Source organism: Budorcas taxicolor, chromosome 4 (genome assembly GCF_023091745.1).
Source record: "Budorcas taxicolor isolate Tak-1 chromosome 4, Takin1.1, whole genome shotgun sequence".
In the NCBI taxonomy this organism is placed as follows: Eukaryota; Metazoa; Chordata; class Mammalia; order Artiodactyla; family Bovidae; genus Budorcas; species Budorcas taxicolor.
Genome location: NC_068913.1, coordinates 34,875,752 through 34,894,233, shown reverse-complemented (window position 1 = coordinate 34,894,233; position 18,482 = coordinate 34,875,752). Strand labels below are relative to the sequence as shown.

Genomic DNA, 18,482 nt, shown 5'->3' with positions numbered 1-18,482 from the left:
TAAGGAGTAAGCCCTTTGGCAAAGGGTGGGAGGGGTGTCCAAAGCTCAGTTTCGGAGGCATTTGGTATGAAATTCTTAATAGACAGTCAAATAGAGAAGTCAAATAAACAGCTGACTATGGTTTATGGCCGAATAAATGAATTGGGTTAAAAAAAAATCAACCAAAGAAATCTAGATTAAACTTTAACATTCGATATAAAACAGGACTTTATTTATAAAACCACTTACACTTTTAAATGCAAAAATACTAAAAATATTGTGAGTTTGAAGTCTCAGTTTGTATCTGTTACAAAAATAACTAAGGTCGTAAGAAGTTATCTCAACTGTGATTTGCAGTTAAAGCAGCGTTTATCAAATATTCAAGAAAAAACTAATTATAATGCATTATAATTTATTATAGTACATATCCATTTGCTTTCTAAAAATTGTTAAGTGTTTAAGTGTCTCCCCATTGGAACATAACTGCCGTGTATACAGGCACCACTCTGACTTGAAGACCTTACAATACCTAGTATATTATGCCTTGTAAGCAGAAGGCACTTAATGCATGATGGCCAGACTGAATAATTGGTGGAGAGGGTATGACACAAATCCTCAGCTCAAATCCAAAGTAAAAGGGGCCTAGGAGTTGGCCTACGGCCTGGCCGGGGAATGGGGCATTTAGCCCTGGGCCCAGGCCCTGAGTCTAATTCGGATCTTTCTGACTGAAAATCCTGACAAGAGGCCCTACACCAAACAGTGCTCTCTCACTCCCTGGACTTGGTCCTGGCTCTGTCAGTCCCGAGCCAGCAATCCCCATAATCAGTCTTGTTTTTAAGCGGCCGGGGGTCACCATGCTTATGAGCCAGGGTTCAAACCCAGCCCAGTGCCCACAGGTATATCTGAGGCATTCTTGTTAAGTATCACTGTATTAGTGATTTTTAAATGGAAAGTTACAAAGTCACAGGCAAAATGTGTGTGATTGTTAAAGACACCTTCCCCTTTGCACTGATCTGCTTTGAGTGACATGTCTAGGACCTCCCTCCCCCTTCCCCTAAGCAAACATTCACATCCATGTGCTGTCAGGGCCTGGAGGGTGCCCACTGTGGGGGACCTAAGTCACTATCGGCTAGGAACAGTGCAGCTTGAACGAGCCTATCAATCAAGCCCCAGCACAGAAACCAAGCAGCAGAAAGTGGGCCACGGGGCTGACTTTTGACCTGTGGAAAGAAAGGGTTCAGAGGGCACTTCTTGGCAGGAATAAACATGAGCATCACGGGTCTCCCAGGGAGAGAAGGAAAGAAAAAGAGGAGAGGGATGTGGGGGCGCGGAAGATCGCTTCCATCTCCTCTGCCTATAGCTGCTGAGGCGGAGGGCGGAGGGGAGCCTGCCTGGGAGACGCCATCTGGCTCACAGGGACCCTGGTCCCGAGCCCATCCCCAGCAGAGCACCCTGGGCTCACTCTGCAGCACCGACAGCAATCCCGCCGCCTCCCCACAGGGCACAGTGCACCCCCGGGCGCCATCCCTGGCAGGCCTACCTGTCTCAGCATCGACCTGAAAACCAGGTACCGCAGCCGCCTGGTGAGGATCTCGCCCGCTTTGCCGAATGTGAAGCCCTGTGGAGAGGGACACACCAAAGGGAGAAGGCTGGTCAGAGACCCGGCCGCCGCCGACACCACGGGAAAGCGACGTGGGGTCAGCGCCGGGGCAGGACACAAAGCCGGAAAGCCCGGTTTCAAGGCTTGGCGGCTCTGCTTCTCAAACAGCGACCACGAGCGTGGCTCGCCACCAGCAGAGGAGGGAGGATCTGGTTTTGAAATCGACACTGCTGCTCCCCAACCAGCCCGCGGGCCCATCGCGGATCTACAAGGAAGTGGTTCCTCTGTCTCCCTTCCCACTCCAGCTTCTCTCTCTCAGCAACCAGGGCCTGCCACTGAGGAAGCTGGGGAGTTGTTCCCAAGGCAAGGGAATTTGACTCTAACCCAGGGGTTTATATTATGAATCATCCCAAGCAGGAAATTTGTGAGAGTGAATGAGGGAGGGGGGATGGCGGGCACTGGTCACAATTACACCAGACCTGAGGTGCAGCCTGGAAAAACAGGAATCTGCAGCCCCTCCAGCCATAAAAGATGCAGAGAACAAAGATATCAAATGCTTTGTTTCCAAGTTAAAAGAAAAGCCAAAGTCTAGGAGAGAAATAGGCTGGAAAGGAAGGCTTACTGGAGACAGAGTTTTCTGCACTGATCTCCCGCTTTCCCGAATGATATGACTTATGCCTGGGAGGAGAGAAGAGAGTAAGATGTGATTGCGTGGCCATGCTGGGCCACATCTGGGGAGGAAGGAGGACAGACCCTCGTCCCGGAGCTTGGGGATATACAGGGCCAGACTGAGGCACTGCGCCACTTTCTCTCTGGAGCTCCGGGAAGGGGAGGTTCACAGATGGAGCCTGCCACACAGTGGCCCAGGGAGAGCAGAGTGGAACTGGCTGGATGGTGCATTGGAGGAAGGGAAGCCCTAGTAAGAGCCCAGAATCTCCTGCAGCATCTGAGACATGACGGAAGGCAACCATAGCTCCTCCACACTCCCAGGGGGCAGGCTGGACATCATCGAGAGAGAGAGAGAAGAAACACGGGCAAAGAGCCCAAGTGGAGAGAAAGTGAACCCTTCCTCATGGTCCTGATCAAGGGGGACAGCCAGGCTGGACCGTGTAACTGCAGGCTACCAGCCCCTCTGGTCGCCAGTGTGAAGCAGGGGGCAGGGGAGGTGCACAGACCAGCGCCCCCCACCCAGTGCTACAATGCTGCGTACCTTCTGCTAAGACACACCAAGCCAGGGACAAGGGGAGAGAAAGAGACCCTGGATTAACTGAGTTGAAGCCCTCCATTACCAAAATGATTAACCTTACTAGGAAGTGACCAGATGAAGGTTTCTGCTTTAAATTGAATGAAACCTGAACTATCCTGCCCACTATGACAATACTACTCCTGTCATTTGGTTGAGAACTAGCCAGTGATAAGTATGTCAGGAACATTATCTCTACAAGTCCTCAGGACAAACCTATAATTATCACTTTACAGAAGAAATGGAGGTTGAGGGAGGCTGGGAAGTGGCCAGAGGCTACAGTTCTAAGGTGGAATCTTAGAGCTGGAATCTGATGTGCATCTAAGAGAATCTTAACCAGAATGAACACCCAGAGCCTGGGCTGTAATCCCCCAGTGAGCTCCTTCCTTGCTTTTCTAAATGAGGGGCATCTAACACCATGTTCTAATCCCATTGTTGGCACAGTGCCACCTCTGCACTTCGGAGGTCCTGGGATTCAGAGCCTTAGTTCTCACCTCGGTTTGCCAGGCAAGCCAGGCTCCACTCTCCCTGGGTATCACTGTGTGACAAAGGTACCACTTTGTCTGCTTTTGCGTCACCAGTTCAGATTTCCAGCTCAAGGCCTATCCCGCTCCAAACTCCTTAACCAACTGCACCCTCAGCAACCTCTACATTTTCCCAACTTCTCTGGCATTAATACTTGGTATGACAATCTTGCATACAAGTTAGAGTGTCACATTTATTCTAGTATGATCAGATTCTCCAAAGAGACTTGAAGGACTCAGTAACAAAAGAGTCCATGGTTTGGGATCTCCTATCATGTCCAGAAAAGTGTCCTGTCTATTCAAAATATATAAACATGCTCACACCATGCAAAATAAAGAGATCTATTGAGAGTTCTATCTTTAAAAATTGCATGTGACTAATCACTCATTCTGGAGAAGGAAATGGCAACCCACTCCAGTATTCTTGCCTGGAGAATCCCAAGGACAAAGGAGCCTGGTGGGCTGCCATCTATGGGGTTGCACAGAGTCAGACACGACTGAAGCAACTTAGCAGCAGCAGCAACCACTCATTCATTTAATAAGTGATTATGTTTATAATCATCTCACACACAACTAGGATCTCACCTCTTTTCATCATCAAGAGTCAGCTACCATTATCCCCATTTTAACACATGAGGGAACTGAGGCTTATACAGTTTAAGTTATGTACTTGTTCAAGGACACAAAATTAGGAACTGGTGCAACTCATACCTGACCCTACACCTAACACCAAAGCCCATACTGCCTTACCATGTGGAGCTTCTAGAGTGCTTAAACTGGCAATTTCATTTCAGCCAAATGATCTGCAATCTGTAAAATCTGATACTTTACATATGCTTACTACACTTTTTATTTGAAGACTGACATTCTTCCATCATCAGAAAGGTTCCTTCTTGTTCAGGAAAAGAATGACAAACTCTTCAAATATTTTTGAAATCAGCATGACTGGCTTGTGGGGCTCTAAGGTTTGTTCTTGCTTTTAGAACACTGGAAGATACTTGAGTATCAGAACTGGATGGCAGTACTTATATATGCAAACATGTGTCCACAGTTCCCCTAGATTCCATTTCTAAGACCCCTGCTTTTACTTCCAATCATTGTGTTAGATCAAACACTCTCCGTTCCCTCTGACTTCATGAACATTTCAAGTCAGGGGAGAAGGTGGGGAGAAGGAAGGAAGCAAGGGTTCCTTCACTTGGGGTGTAAGAGGAAGCCAGAGGAAGAAAACATCTTTGGTTTAAGTCAAGGAAACTGACTGCTAAGAGCCCAGTGACTAGAAGAGCGACTCTGCTAAACAGCAAATCACACAGATGTTTAATAAATTCCCCCAGTTGGGTAATGCTACATTTCTCCAAATGGAAAAAAAAGGTGAAAATGTAGACACTTACCTGAAGGAAAAATGTAATAAAAGAAATAATTCCAAGGATTAGAAACAACAGTGAAAACAAGTTACTGTTCTGTCGTTTGGTTTCATCATCGTCTTCTCTGGTGAAGATCTGGCAAAAAAAAATATTTAAGGGTTTCAGTACCACTGAAGAAATCATTCAAAGTCTGACCCATTTTACATCGAGTTATAGTATTTGGGGTCAAGAGGGCCTTAGCATGTGGAGCTCAGGCAGGCTTCCCTAAGGCCAGACTTAAATGGTGCAGTATCGTGCCTTCCCTAGGGGCCAGGGCCTGTCATCCATTCATTAATCTATCCAACTCTTTCTCCGCTCATACTCCTTCTTGAAGTAATGGGTGCTTCAAGTCAGCACCAAACCCACTACCGCAGAATTGGGGACAGATACCCTCTTATTCCTGTGATGGAAACTACACTGTATGGCAGTCTATTGTTTCACACGGGACATTTCCAACTGTCCCAAGGTGTCTGGAGACACATCTGCTGATGTGGTTTTGGTGAGCCCAGGAGGTGAGCTCATATATTCAGCCCAGGTCTCTCTGAAGAAAGGATGCTTCTTCAGCCAGCCTTCTTTGTAGATGGGGGGGGGAACTACAGCCAGCTCATCCAGAACCATACTCGGAGACCTTGGTTAAAAGAGCTAAACAGGATGCCTTGGGCTCAAAAAGCATGCAGAGAACAACCACTTCACAGGGAACGAAAACCATCTTCCTTCACACTGGGCCAAAATCTGACTTTAAGATTGTAACTTTATGGTTGAAAATGACATCATGAAAAGCAGGTGCAACCAGTATGTGTCAACCTGAATCTTTTCAAGCCATCCCATTTGTTTTCCTCTTAATACGCGGGACAGACATCCCACAGAGGCCAAGTGCCCATCACGTCCTGACAAGCACATGAATCAGAGAGTGGCTCTCCCTTGAGCTGGTGTGATGAACACGCAAGGAACCCTCTCTGTACACCAGTCACAGAACTGTTCCTATGCCTGACTCAGAGTCCAGCGATGGCAGCTAGGGGACAGTCGCCTAGTCAGTTTCATGGACTGATTTACAGGATCTCATTCCCAAGGCCCTAGGGTAGAAACCAACTGCCACGACAAAGGAAGTTTTGAAAAATCAGTTTTCCCATCACAAATAAGACTTCTACATCTTCAAGCTGTTATATGAAGGTACAATGCATGTTCTTGTGGCTTTTATATAAATTTACAAATACAAACAGTTCATTCTTTAGTCAGGACTCACAGGTATGTCCCCAAAATGAACATAAACACTTACTCCTATAATCCTTGAAAATATGACTGAGAATGCTGGTTGCAGAGCTCCATTTATAATGGCGCAAAATACACCAACCACAAAATAAGGCCATTCAGTTATATTCAGCTTCAGAATCCTCCAAAAGGAAACGGGAGGTACACTTTCATCCTGGAGAAAACAAAATATTACAACAAACTCGTTAGCAAACTCGTTAGATCTTAATGGATTGAACTGACGTACAGTTCTTCTGTATGCACAACAGTTTTTAAGCAAATATATCTCATTCCTACTTCCTTATCAATTGATGGCTATGGAACTTTTCTTAAAGAGTGCTGACAGATTCTGTTACATTGTGCCTTCATTTTTAAAGGAATACATGATGAGTCCATAAATATTTAAGTCTGACCAGACATCTGGAATGTGACAAGCATATTTGTAAGGATGAAAGAACAAAAATGTTTGTATTTGAAGACCCAATATTATCTCTTTACATTATAAACTCTAATTCTAAAGTTCTTATCCTATAAATTATCATTCACAAATTCCACCTTAGAGTTAACATGCTGAGATTTGGGTCTGTGGACCAAGCGAAGGGACAGGACAGGGAACTCTGGATAACCCTTTCTTGCTCCCACTCCTATCTCAGCCTTAGCCCACTGCTAAAGACATCAGTCTGCAGCCTCTTTTGTACCAAAGTTTCTTCTGTACTGAGCTTTCTGTCCTGGCTTTGGGATCCACGGATACTCCTGCGAGTTGATTTTCTTCTGATTAGACTGGATCTTGAATCTTGGGAGGACGTGTACAAGTCATCAATTTTACTTAGGGATTCACCAGGGGTATTTTCCAATTCAAGTTCATTTCCTTTTGTCTAAAATAAACAAGAAATATGCATAAGTTGGTTAGGCGGAGTTAACCAACAAAATCTAATCGCTCAACAGCAGGTATCAAGGAAAATGGTAATTTAAGTCCTTATGGGAAAGGATGAAATGGAACTGCTATTTTTTTGGTGTGATTATATTTGAAAATTGAAACCATTAAATAAGGATCCCTATAAACTATGCTGAAACAATATGGCATCCATTCCAAGTATCTTATCTAGTCACCCCCTCTGTGTGAGTGATTTTGGCTCAATCAGATTTGCTTTGGACCAGTGACATCACACAAATAATGGTGCAAGTCACACTGTGAGACACAGTGTTTTCAGTAGACATGTCAAAAAAAGTGACAGGTAAAGTTAACTTTAATAATATATTTTATCTAACCTTTAATGTATCTAAGATATTAGATTAACGTAATCAGCATAAAAACTTTTTGAGATACCTTGCATTTTCCTTTGGACTAAGTCTTTGGACTCTGGTAGGCGTTTTCAACTTACGACCACTTCGATTCAGATTAGCCACCACTAACATGCTCAACAGCCATGCGTGGCTAGCAGCTGCGAGAGTGGATACTGCTGCGGCTGCTGGTTAGCCACTCAGTCGGGTCCTGCTCTTTTTGCCACCCCATGGGCCGTAACCTGCCAGGCTCCTCTGGCTATGAAATTTTCCCAGAAGAATACTGGAGTAGGTTGCCATTTCCTTCTCCAGGGGATCTCCTGACCTAGGGATTGAACCCATATCTCTTGCTTGGCAGGCAGACTCTTTACCACTGAGCCACCTGCAAAGCCCCTACTACAGTAGATAGCTCACTTTTAAGCCTTTTTAATTTTACCTTTCTCTATCCTTCTTCATTTCTCTCCTTTCAAGAAGGAAAAAAAATATCTAAAACCTAGTGTGATCTTCCTTGCTTCCCACGCCAAAATTTTTTCCCTCTTCTCAAAATAATCAATAGTAACATTTATTTATAGCACCAGATACAGCAAAATTGGCTCATGCCTGGGATACTTGAGGAAACTGCTAGAGTCAGACTGCACCTGCATTGTGACAAGTTTGAAGTAAATGCCTCTTTTCCCCATGAGCTCATCATGACTGCCTTCCTCCACGATGACTCCATCATCAAGACCAGCGATGACGTCAGCATTGCGAACCGTGGACAGGCGATGCGCTATCACAATGGTGGTCCGGCCTTCTCTGGCCTAAAGGGAGAAAATCTCGTTTTTGAATACATGAACGATTATATGAAAAACATTCAGTAATTCAATGTATATTTCCTGACCACCAATGCCCTGGACATTGCAAAGCTGTGTAAGCCATATGAGGCAGTCTCTGGGTTCAGTAAATGTATTGTTAATGGTTTAAATGATGTTTTAATAAGTATAAACACAAATATGATAGTCTCATATTAATACTATGTAAGCCTCTAAGATTTTACTCAATCTCTACTAGCCTAAGTTTACGTAATAATCAAGGGCTTATTCAGAGGTAAAACACTCGACAGCCCAGGAATCAGTCAATCAGAGCAGACACAGGCTCGCTGCTATCCCGTGAAGCCAGCCAGCAGCAAGTCCCCCTGGAAGTCACCCTGTGCTCTCTCACAGACATCTGGATGACCAAGACCAACACTAAATGTGAGGCAACACAGGCCAGACTTCAGTGTTGCACTGATCTGAACTCAAACCTTAGTTCTGCTCTGTATGAGTTCTAGGATGTTATACAAGTCTTTAAACCTGTGTGAGGTTCAACTTACTCAATATCAAATTGGGATAACAGTGCAAGGCTACTTTCTGGAGTGGTTGTGATATACAATAATGCACAGGTAGCACTGTGATGTACACAGTAAGTGCTTAATAAATGATGCTTATTTCTAGGGAGAAGCATTATGGAAAAAACTAAGGAGCTAAGTAAATGTCTTAAACATCCAATCTCATTTTTATTTTCATATGGAACAAAGCCAGATAACCAGCACTTGTCTGAGATTTCTTTAACCTTTGTAACTTTCCCACTGCTTGTAATTTTTCTTATTCATATTTTTCTCTGGAAACTAGCAATAAAATTCTCAGAATAAGCTAGCAAAAAGAGGTATAAGGATCAGTTTGAAAAAGAGAAGTGAGAAAAAGTCTAGGAAGGAAAATAAATGCACATCAGAAAAATTAGGTGGAAACAACTAGAAAGCAGAGAAGACAATGGATCGATTCTTTGGATGTTTTCAAAGGATGAAATGTGGAATGCCCCCTTTAAAATGTGCATTAAAAGGAAAGGTATTTATTAATGCAACCTTTCTAAATTCATTTTATTAATAATTTAATACATAGTAACATGGTAGAATAGAAAGAAAACACAGATAAGCAAAGTGAAGAGGGAAAAGCAGACTCAATTGTATCTCCATCTACTTTGGTCCACAAAATCGTTAGGGACCTTTTTTCTTTTTCCTTTCTCAACAATCTGTTATGCACTCTGACAGGATGTTTAGCGAAAGAGAGTTGTTTTGTTATTAGAAGAGGGGGATAGTTGGAGCAGAAATGAGTTCATCTTTCAGTTCTACCGGGAGCACTTCAACTCACAGCACTTATGGGTGAAAAGGTATCCACGTTCCGTGTCCTCACAGAGCGAGCCTACTTGTCACCAGACACCAGAGACCAAGCACACGGTGACTGGCGTGGCACACACTCAGTCTAGCCGGTGAGTGAGTCACATGAACTCAGGCACTGCAGGAAGGTCGAACTCTCTCGATGCTCAAGGACATTTCATTTCATTCCCAGCGTCATCAACTCTCTGGCACTCTCCTCAGGATAAGATGTCTCTCATTTCCCAATTGTCTTTGATAGGCATCTGATCTCCTGAGAACTAGATGTAAACCTTCCTCGTGTTGACAACAGTAAAAACTCACAAAACCTAGTCATCAGGGTGATCTCTAAGGCTAAGTTTTTAAGAGCACAATGAAGACCAACTTTCACCTGAGTCTATATTTCTCACTGTTTAACTTAAAAAAATGTGCAAGTATCTTTCAATGAAAGTTTATTCATCTCTACCTGAAAATATACCAGAGAAATAGAAGTTATACAGATCCAGAGAGGCCTGATGGTTTTAATAGCTTAAAGAATTACTTTAGGAGCGATTTCTTTAAAAATAATATTAAGAAGAATTAACAACGGAATGTTCTTATGCTTATAAACCAGCTAGGATTGAACTGAGGTTCACCCACCTTATCCAGGGCTGCCTGAACCACCGCTTCACTCTCCGTGTCCAGCGCTGAGGTGGCCTCATCCAGCAGGAGGATCTTGGGGTTGCGAACCAGGGCCCGGGCAATGGCGATTCTCTGCTTCTGTCCACCACTTAGCTGGGCTCCTCTCTCTCCAACCAGGGTGTCAAATTTCTACAACATCGAAAACACAGGAGGATTAAACAACAGAATAAGCAATCTCAGCTCAGATTTTTAAGATGGGAAGTAATCCTATAAACAACTCAAATCTCACAGGCAGTATGGTCCAGGTGTGTGTGTTGGGGGGGGGGGGGGCGTGCGTGCGTGCATGCCTGCGTGCGGTCACTTCAGTCGTGTCGAACTCTGCGACTCTACGGACTGAAGCTCACCAGGCTCCTCTGTCCATGGAACTCACCAGGCAAGAATACTGGAGTGGGCTGCCATGCCCTCCTCCAGGGATCTTCCCAACCCAGGGATCGTCTCTTATGTCTCCTGCGTTAGGACGTGAGTTCTTTACCACTGGCACCACCTGGGAGGCCTCAAACTTAGCAATGCTGCTGCTGCTGCTGCTAAGTCGCTTCAGTTGTGTCCGACTCTATGCGACCCCATAGACGGCAGCCCACCAGGCTCCCCCGTCCCTGAGATTCTCCAGGCAAGAATACTGGAGTGGGTTGCCATTTCCTTCTCCAATGCATGAAAGTGAAAAGTGAAAGTGAAGTTGCTCAGTCATGTCCGACCCTCAGCGACCCCCTGGACTGCAGCCAACCAGGGTCCTCCGTCCATGGGATTTTCCAGGCAAGAGTACTGGAGTGGGGTGCCACTGCCCACTCCACAAACTTAGCGATAACCAACCCTAATTAAAAAAAAAAAAAAAGTCAGGTCTTCCCTCATGGTGCAGTGGTTAAGAATCTCCCTTGCAATGCAGGGCACACCTGTTTGAACCCTGGTCCGGAAAGATCCCACATGCCACAGAACAACTAATACCGTGTGCCACAACTACTGAGCCTGTGCTCCAGAGCTCCGGAGCTACAACTACTGGCACCTGGGTGCCTAGAGCCCATGCTCTGCATCAAGAGAAGCCACCACAATGAGAAGCCCTCGCCTGCAACTGGAGAGTAGCCCCTGCTGCCCACAACTGGAGAAACCCGGCTGGCAGCAATGAAGACACAGAGTAGTCAAAAAATACTTATTTTTAAAAAGCATGTCTACTACTAGTTGATGCTACTAGAGCTTTAAAATCTGGAGTCATCTTGATCTGCCACCTTGGGAAGTTCCTCCAGTTTATATTCCTGCCCTGACTTCCTATGCGTCAGGCCGGCATGCCATGACCCTCCAGTGCAACAAAGATGGAGAAGGACTTACATCAGGCAGTTTCATGATAAAGTCATAGGCGTTGGCTTCCTTCACAGCTTTCTGAATCTCATCCATGGTGACATCTTCACGGCCGTAGCGAATGTTCTCAGCTATCGTGGTGGCAAACAGCACAGGCTCCTGACTCACCACCCCGATAATCTCCCGCAGATACCTTACGTTGATGGTCCTGATATCCTGTCCGTCGATACTGACCTAAAATAAAAAGGAGCTGTGATATGCACATAGCGCAGATTTGTGATGTGCGACCTGCTGAGGTAAGTCAGAGCTGCAGCGTCTGGCTGAACAAGAGTCACCTCACCATGCCCTCCGTGGGGTCATACAGCCTCTGCATCAGTTGGACGGTGGTGCTCTTCCCACAGCCGCTGTTCCCAACCAGGGCCACCGTCTGCCCACTCCCTACCTTCAAGTTGAGGCCCTTCAAGATCTATGAGAATGAACGAGAAATAAACTTAAACCACAGATTTCAGGACTACGTACATTGTTGAACTGTTGAGTCATCATTTCATTGTACCTTAACTTCGTTTCGAGATGGGTAATGGAAGTGAACATTTCTGAATTCCAGATTTCCTTTAATATTGTCAGGTTTGTGCCCAGCGTTTGAATAGCTGTCGATGCTTGGTTTCTAAACAGAATAAAATTTCAGAAGGTTACAGCAACTACTAGGTTACAATAAATACATTACAATTACATTTGTGGAGAGCTGAATAAAAGTGATAAAGAAATACACTGTTTTAGACAGACAGATAAATGGCCAGCCCTGACTTACGTTATCAATGATCTTGAAGACTTCATAAGCTGCTCCTCTTGCGTTTGCAAATGCCTCAATGTTTGGAGATGCCTGTCCAATACTAAAAGCTCCAATTAATACAGAAAAGAAGACCTGAGGAATGTGAAGTAAAAGCATCAAGTTACTTAGTATTTAGTACGCTTTTTTCATATTTTTAATATCGTTAGTTAAAGTTTTACATGGCAAGATAACATATGAATACTGACTAATAAAACTATTATTTTTAAAATTGAGGTACTTTTCAGTTGAGAATGCTGAATTAGTCTTACTGGATCTGTGAAATAATAAATTCTATATGACTAGAATATTTTCATATGTCTTCAAAAGCCAAGAATTTTGTTTTAGAGCATCAGCAGGGTATACTGGAGATAAACCCTACTATGAGAGTCAGAAACCTGAGGTCTGAACCCTGGATTGAGCTCTAAATGGCTGTATGTCTTCAGGTGATCCTCTGACAGTCTGGACTTCAATTTCTTTATTTGCAAAAAGAGACAAGATTCTGTTTTCCCTACCAAGCAATTTAAGTGTTGTTGTATCAAGTGGAACGGTACATAGGAAAATATTTTGTAAATATTTTGCCCAAATCAGTTTTGTACCGTACATTTGACACTGTTTCTCTAGAGATGTTAAAGAGGACTACAGTCACTGTTCATTTTTTTGTAAATCACACAGTAGTTATATTATCCAACAACTTACAGAGAAGAAATTTTGCTAAGTGTTTCTATATTTACTTTCTCGACTAGTCCTTACAACAACACTAAAAGTTATGGCATCTTACTCCTGTCATTTCCATTTTGTGGAAGACGTAACAGAGTCTTCAAAAGTCTAGGTCGCTGAACCAAATCATACAGGCAGTAAGTGGCATAGCCAGAATTTGAATCAGATCAGCCTGATATCAAACCTCAGGCTCTCACTCACTCTTCTTGGTCATTATTTAATAATTCTTCAAAAATAATTCTCTAACAGTCAAACCAACACTACTAAATTTCACTGCCATTTTAAAGGTGATTCATCTCTTACTATGATATCACTTACTGTGAGCACTTGTCCAATGGAATATTCTCTTGAGAGGACCAAGGAGGTCCCATACCAGAACGCCAGGGCATAGGATGCATAGATCAACAGAAAAGCAGCTCCCATAGAGATGTTGGCTGTGATAGCCTTCTTTATTCCAATTCTCTTGGCTTCTTCCAAGTTTTTGTTGTACCTGGGAGAAGTAACAAATTATCACACATGCTTGTAAAATCTTACAAAATGGGTCAATACAGCATGATGGTTGTTGAGTACTCAAGACGTGCCCAGGCCTCTGATGGGTGCTTTGCATGCATTTTCTCCCTTTTGTCCACAGGTTGACCCTATGATGTTACTACTATTTTAATCTCTTTGTGTAGAAAAGGAAACTGAGGTCTTATGGAAATTAAGTAATTTGTGGAGGCATGTTCTAAAGCACCTTCTCTGGCCTTAGCAATAGTGAAATAAAAGAAGTAATACTTAGCAAACTTACAGCACTTGCACTGTTCATATATAAGACAAAACACAAGCTATGAACACACTTGTGTTTCCCCTTTAAAATCTGCATGCATTTTAAATGTATTAATAAAATGAAGATTAATGCTAGAAAGTACTCAATATAGACGTTTGTGGAGATGTGGACCTAGAGACTGTCATACAGAGCAAAATAAGTCAGAAGAAAACAAATACCAAAAATTAACACATATGGAATCTAGAAAAATAGTATAGACAATCTTATTTGCAAAACAGAAATAAAGACACAGACGTAGAAAACAAACATATAGACATCAAGAGGGGGAAGAGATGGGGTGGGATGAATTCGGAGGTCTGGACTGACAACTACTGATACTATGCATAGAACAGGTAACTAATGAGCACAGGGAACTCTACTCAGTGCTCTGTGGTGACCTAAATGGGAAAGAAATGAAAAAAAGAGGGGATATGGGTGGGTGGGTGGGTGTGGGTGGGGATATGGGTGGGTGGGTGGGTGTGGGTGTGTGTGTATATCTGATTCTCTTTGCTGTATGACAGAAACTAGCACAACATGATAAAGCAACTATACTCCAATAAAAATTAATTTCAAAAAAGAAAGTACTCAATACAAGTAAGTCCTTGAAACCTCTGCACATCAAGGATGAAGGCAGTTTGCTCCCTGCCCTGCCTCCCTCTGGGGCTGCTGCAAGGACCAAATGAGAAAAACACATGCGTAGGAGCAATCTGAGTGCTCTGAATTGCCATCTAAGACTGTTTACATGTAAATAAACCATGTCCTGTGCTAAGTCCTGTCGACTCTTTGCAACCCTAAGGACTGCAGCCCACCAACCTCCTCTGTCCGTGAGATTTCCCAGGCAAGAATACTGGAGTGGGTTGCCGTGCCCTCCCCTCCGGGGGATCTTCCTGACCCAGGTACTGAACTCAGGTCCCCTGTATTGCAGGCAGATTCTTTACCGTATGAGCCACCAGAGAAGCACCCATGAATAATTCTTACAGCAAATACAGGGGATTACACAAAAGAGGGCAAAACCGAGGAAGCAAACAAAAACCAAAGCAATGCTGGAGACTGTTGATAGACATTTCCCTCTCATTCTAATCACTTAACATAATTTGAGCACTTTTTAAACCCTGAGGAAGTGGTTAATTTCTGATATTCAAATTAAAGGAGATAGGTGCATAGCAGACTGCTCTGCTTAAGAAGAGAGATATGGAGATAAGTGAATGGGGATCAGATTTAAAGGAAAAGAAGGATCTTTGCAGATACAGAACCATGGTAAAACTATCAGAGAACAGACTGTAATTGAGCCTTAAATCTGTCCTTATTCTCTTAATACAACTCCCTCAGGACATCAGAACATTGCCTTGAAGAAAGAGGAGCTCATAATTGCTGAAATGAAAGAATTTATTTTTAATAGGCTATATATTTTGAGTTCTGTGATCCATAAACACAGGATGGTATAAACATTATACAGGATTATATTAATTTTTTTGGAGGATTTGTTCCATTTGTTAGAACGTACAAGCAGAGGTCAAGCCCTGCTCAGATATGAGCATGTATTCTTTCATGCCCTCATGACATTTAAAACCTACTTCACCAAAAACCAGTTACCAAAGCATGGCATGGCCCAGTGAAATTTACATGATTACTTCCTAAAGAGTAAATTTAAACAGAACTTTACAGTGATAAAATGGTAATACATTATGAAAGTTTCTCCCTCCAAAAAATTTAAATCTCCAACTAGCCAGTTATAACCCTTGACCAGAAAATTATTTTTGAGAAATGTGCTTCAATGGTTGAATATACATGTTTTCCACTTTATGAGCTGATGTGATATGAAAGTACCACTGGGCATAACTTATACATGATTACATTTAAGGAACTTTAATGCTTATGACTCACACTTTGTTTTGCCTTTATTTCAGTTCTTGCTTACCGAGACTAATGTAGAAATCACTGTGATATGCTGTGTCCCAAGCAGCCAGAAGAAACTTTTGCACAGGAAGAAGCAACAAGGAAGAAAATCACTTAGATGCCAGAAGAGATAAATGAAAAAAAGAAGGGGGTAAGGAAGGAGGAGAAGCAAGCACTACTCCTTTTGCATAGGCTTTTTGATTAGCTTGTCAACAAAAATGTCACATGTATAAAATCAGATATTAAAATCATCAATTCATTAAAAACTCTAATATCAAAATGGTAAAGTAGAATTTCCTAAAAGGGGTCAAAGTTACATAACAAAACACTAACAATTAGAAAAAACTATTCTTAAGTAACATGAACACATTTATCAATGATGCAAATAGCCACCTATGAGAGCAAGGAAAAATTTCTGCTGTGTGTGCCTGTGTGTTAGTCACTCAGCTGTGTCGGACTTCTTGCAACCCCTAGCAGGCTCCTCTCCATGGGATTTTCCAGGAAAGAATATTGGTGTGGATAGCTACTCCCTTCTCCAGGGGATCTTCCCAACCCAGGGATCAAACCCAGGTCTCCTGCATTCCAAGCAAATTCTTTACCCTCTGGGCCACCACGGAAGCCCCACTGTATACTACTGAATTAAATTCACTTTAAATTCTGAGAGAATTTGAGAGATCCTACTATACCTGCTAATTTGAAGAGAAAATTAGAGTAAGACCTTAATTACCTGTCTATGTGGAAGCAGCAAAGGGAAGGGTAAGAACTAGAAGGAAAACTGAAGAATTATATTTGGTCTAAGAATAGCTTTAATAATTCTATCATCACTGCTTTAGTCACTAAGTCATGTCTGACTCTTCTGCCATCCCATGGACTGTAGCCCACCAGGCTCCTCTGTCCATCAGATTCTCCAGGCAAGAAGACTGGAATGGGCTGCCATTTCCTTCTCCAGGGGATCTTCCTGACCCATGGATCGAACCTGTGTCTCTCACATTTACTGTACTGGCAGGCAGATTCTTTACCATTGAGTCACCTGGGAAGTCCCTTAATACTTCTACTTTCAAATTAAATCCCAAATCCAGGGACTTACCATCCTTCTCCTAGAACATCTCAATAGTTTTCTGAGCAGTTCAAATTTTTGACGGCTCTCATCCATTCACCTCTCGGCCCTACTTCACCCGCGCAGCCGCCACTCCTTGGACATGGGGTTGCTTACTCGGCCGCTGGCCCTGACCTCAGGTGTGGGGTTGCTCCTCTCGGCCACCGCCCTTGACCTAGGGCATGGGGTTGCTCCTCTCGGCCAACACCCCTGACTTCCGGCTTGGTGAAGCGCCTAAGGTTTCTGCCCTGACCTCAGGTGTGGGGTAGCTCACATGAGTTACTCCATGTTGAAGATCAGGATGGGCTGCCGTGAGGAGATACCCCTCGTCCAAGGTAAGGAGCAGCGGCTGTGCTTTGCTGGCAGCCGTGAAGAGATACCCCACGTGCAAGGTAAGAGAAACCCAAGTAAGACAGTAGGTATTGCAAGAGGGCATCAGAGGGCAGACACACTGAAACCATACTCACAGAAAACTAGTCAATCTGGTCACACGGACCACAGCCTTGTCTAATTCAATGAAACTAAGCCATGCCCGGTGGGGCAACCCAAGATGGGCGGGTCATGGTGGATAGGTCTAACAAAATGTGGTCCACTGGAAAAGGGAATGGCAAGCCACTTCAGTATTCTTGCCTTGAGAACCCCATGAACAGTATGAAAAGGCAAAATGATAGGACACTGAAAGAGGAACTCCCCAGGTCAGTAGGTGCCCAATATGCTACTGGAGATCAGTGGAGAAATAACTCCAAAAACAATGAAGGGATGGAGCCAAAGCAAAAACAACACCCAGCTGTGGATGTGACTGGTGATAGAAGCAAGGTTCGATGCTGTAAAAAGCAATATTGCATAGGAACCTGGAATGTCAGGTCCATGAATCAAAGCAAATGGGAAGGGGTCAAACAGGAGATGACAAGAGTGAATGTCGAATTCTAGGAATCAGTGAACTAAAATGGACTGGAATGGGTGAATTTCACTCAGATGACCATTATATCTGCTACTGCGGGCAGGAATCCCTTGAACGAAATGGAGTAGCCATCATGGTCAACAAAAGAGTCCGAAATGCAGTACTTGGATGCAAGCTCAAAAATGACACAATGATCTCTGTTCATTTCCAAGGCAAACCATTCAATATCACAGTAATCCAAGTCTATGCCCTGACCAGGAACGCTGAAGAAGCTGAAGTTGAACAGTTCTATGAAGACCTACAAGACCTTTTAGAACTAACACCCAAAAAAGATGTCCTTTTCATCACAGGGGACTGGAATGCAAAAGTAGGGGGTCAAGAAACACCTGGGGTAATAGGCAAATTTGGCCTTGGAATACGGAATGAAGCAGGGCAAAGGCTAACAGAGTTTTTCCAAGAGAATGCACTGGTCATAGACAAAACCCTCTTCCAACAACACAAGAGACGACTCTACACATGGACATCACCAGATGGTTGACACTGAAATCAGACCGATTATATTCTCTGCAGCCAAAGTTGGAGAAGCTCTATACAGTTACCAAAAACAAGACCGGGAGCTGACTGTGGCTCAAACCATGAACTCCTTATTGCCAAATTCAGACTTAAATAGAAGAAAGCAGGGAAAACCACTAGACAATTCAGGTATGACCTAAATCAAATCCCTTATGATTATACAGTGAAAGTGAGAAAAAGATTTCAGGGACTAGATCTGATACACAGAGTGCCTGATGAACTATGGATGAAGGTTCGTGACATTGTAAGGAGACA

The 18,482-nt window shown here is 43.5% G+C and overlaps 1 protein-coding gene across 2 annotated transcripts in view; it reads right to left on the bottom strand.

Annotated features, from left to right (window-relative positions):
* Positions 1 to 18,482, bottom strand: part of ABCB1 (ATP binding cassette subfamily B member 1) — a 101,840-nt gene that overhangs the window by 35,273 nt on the left and 48,085 nt on the right. For both annotated transcript variants that reach the window (XM_052638705.1, XM_052638706.1), the window contains exons 9-19: positions 13,275 to 13,446; positions 12,219 to 12,332; positions 11,964 to 12,074; positions 11,751 to 11,876; positions 11,441 to 11,644; positions 10,082 to 10,252; positions 7,914 to 8,075; positions 6,693 to 6,869; positions 6,023 to 6,169; positions 4,735 to 4,842; positions 1,520 to 1,597 (exon numbers count right to left, since the gene is read on the bottom strand). In XM_052638705.1, coding sequence (XP_052494665.1) covers positions 1,520 to 1,597; positions 4,735 to 4,842; positions 6,023 to 6,169; positions 6,693 to 6,869; positions 7,914 to 8,075; positions 10,082 to 10,252; positions 11,441 to 11,644; positions 11,751 to 11,876; positions 11,964 to 12,074; positions 12,219 to 12,332; positions 13,275 to 13,446 — 1,570 coding nt within the window. The remainder of the gene's footprint in view (positions 1 to 1,519; positions 1,598 to 4,734; positions 4,843 to 6,022; positions 6,170 to 6,692; positions 6,870 to 7,913; positions 8,076 to 10,081; positions 10,253 to 11,440; positions 11,645 to 11,750; positions 11,877 to 11,963; positions 12,075 to 12,218; positions 12,333 to 13,274; positions 13,447 to 18,482) is intronic.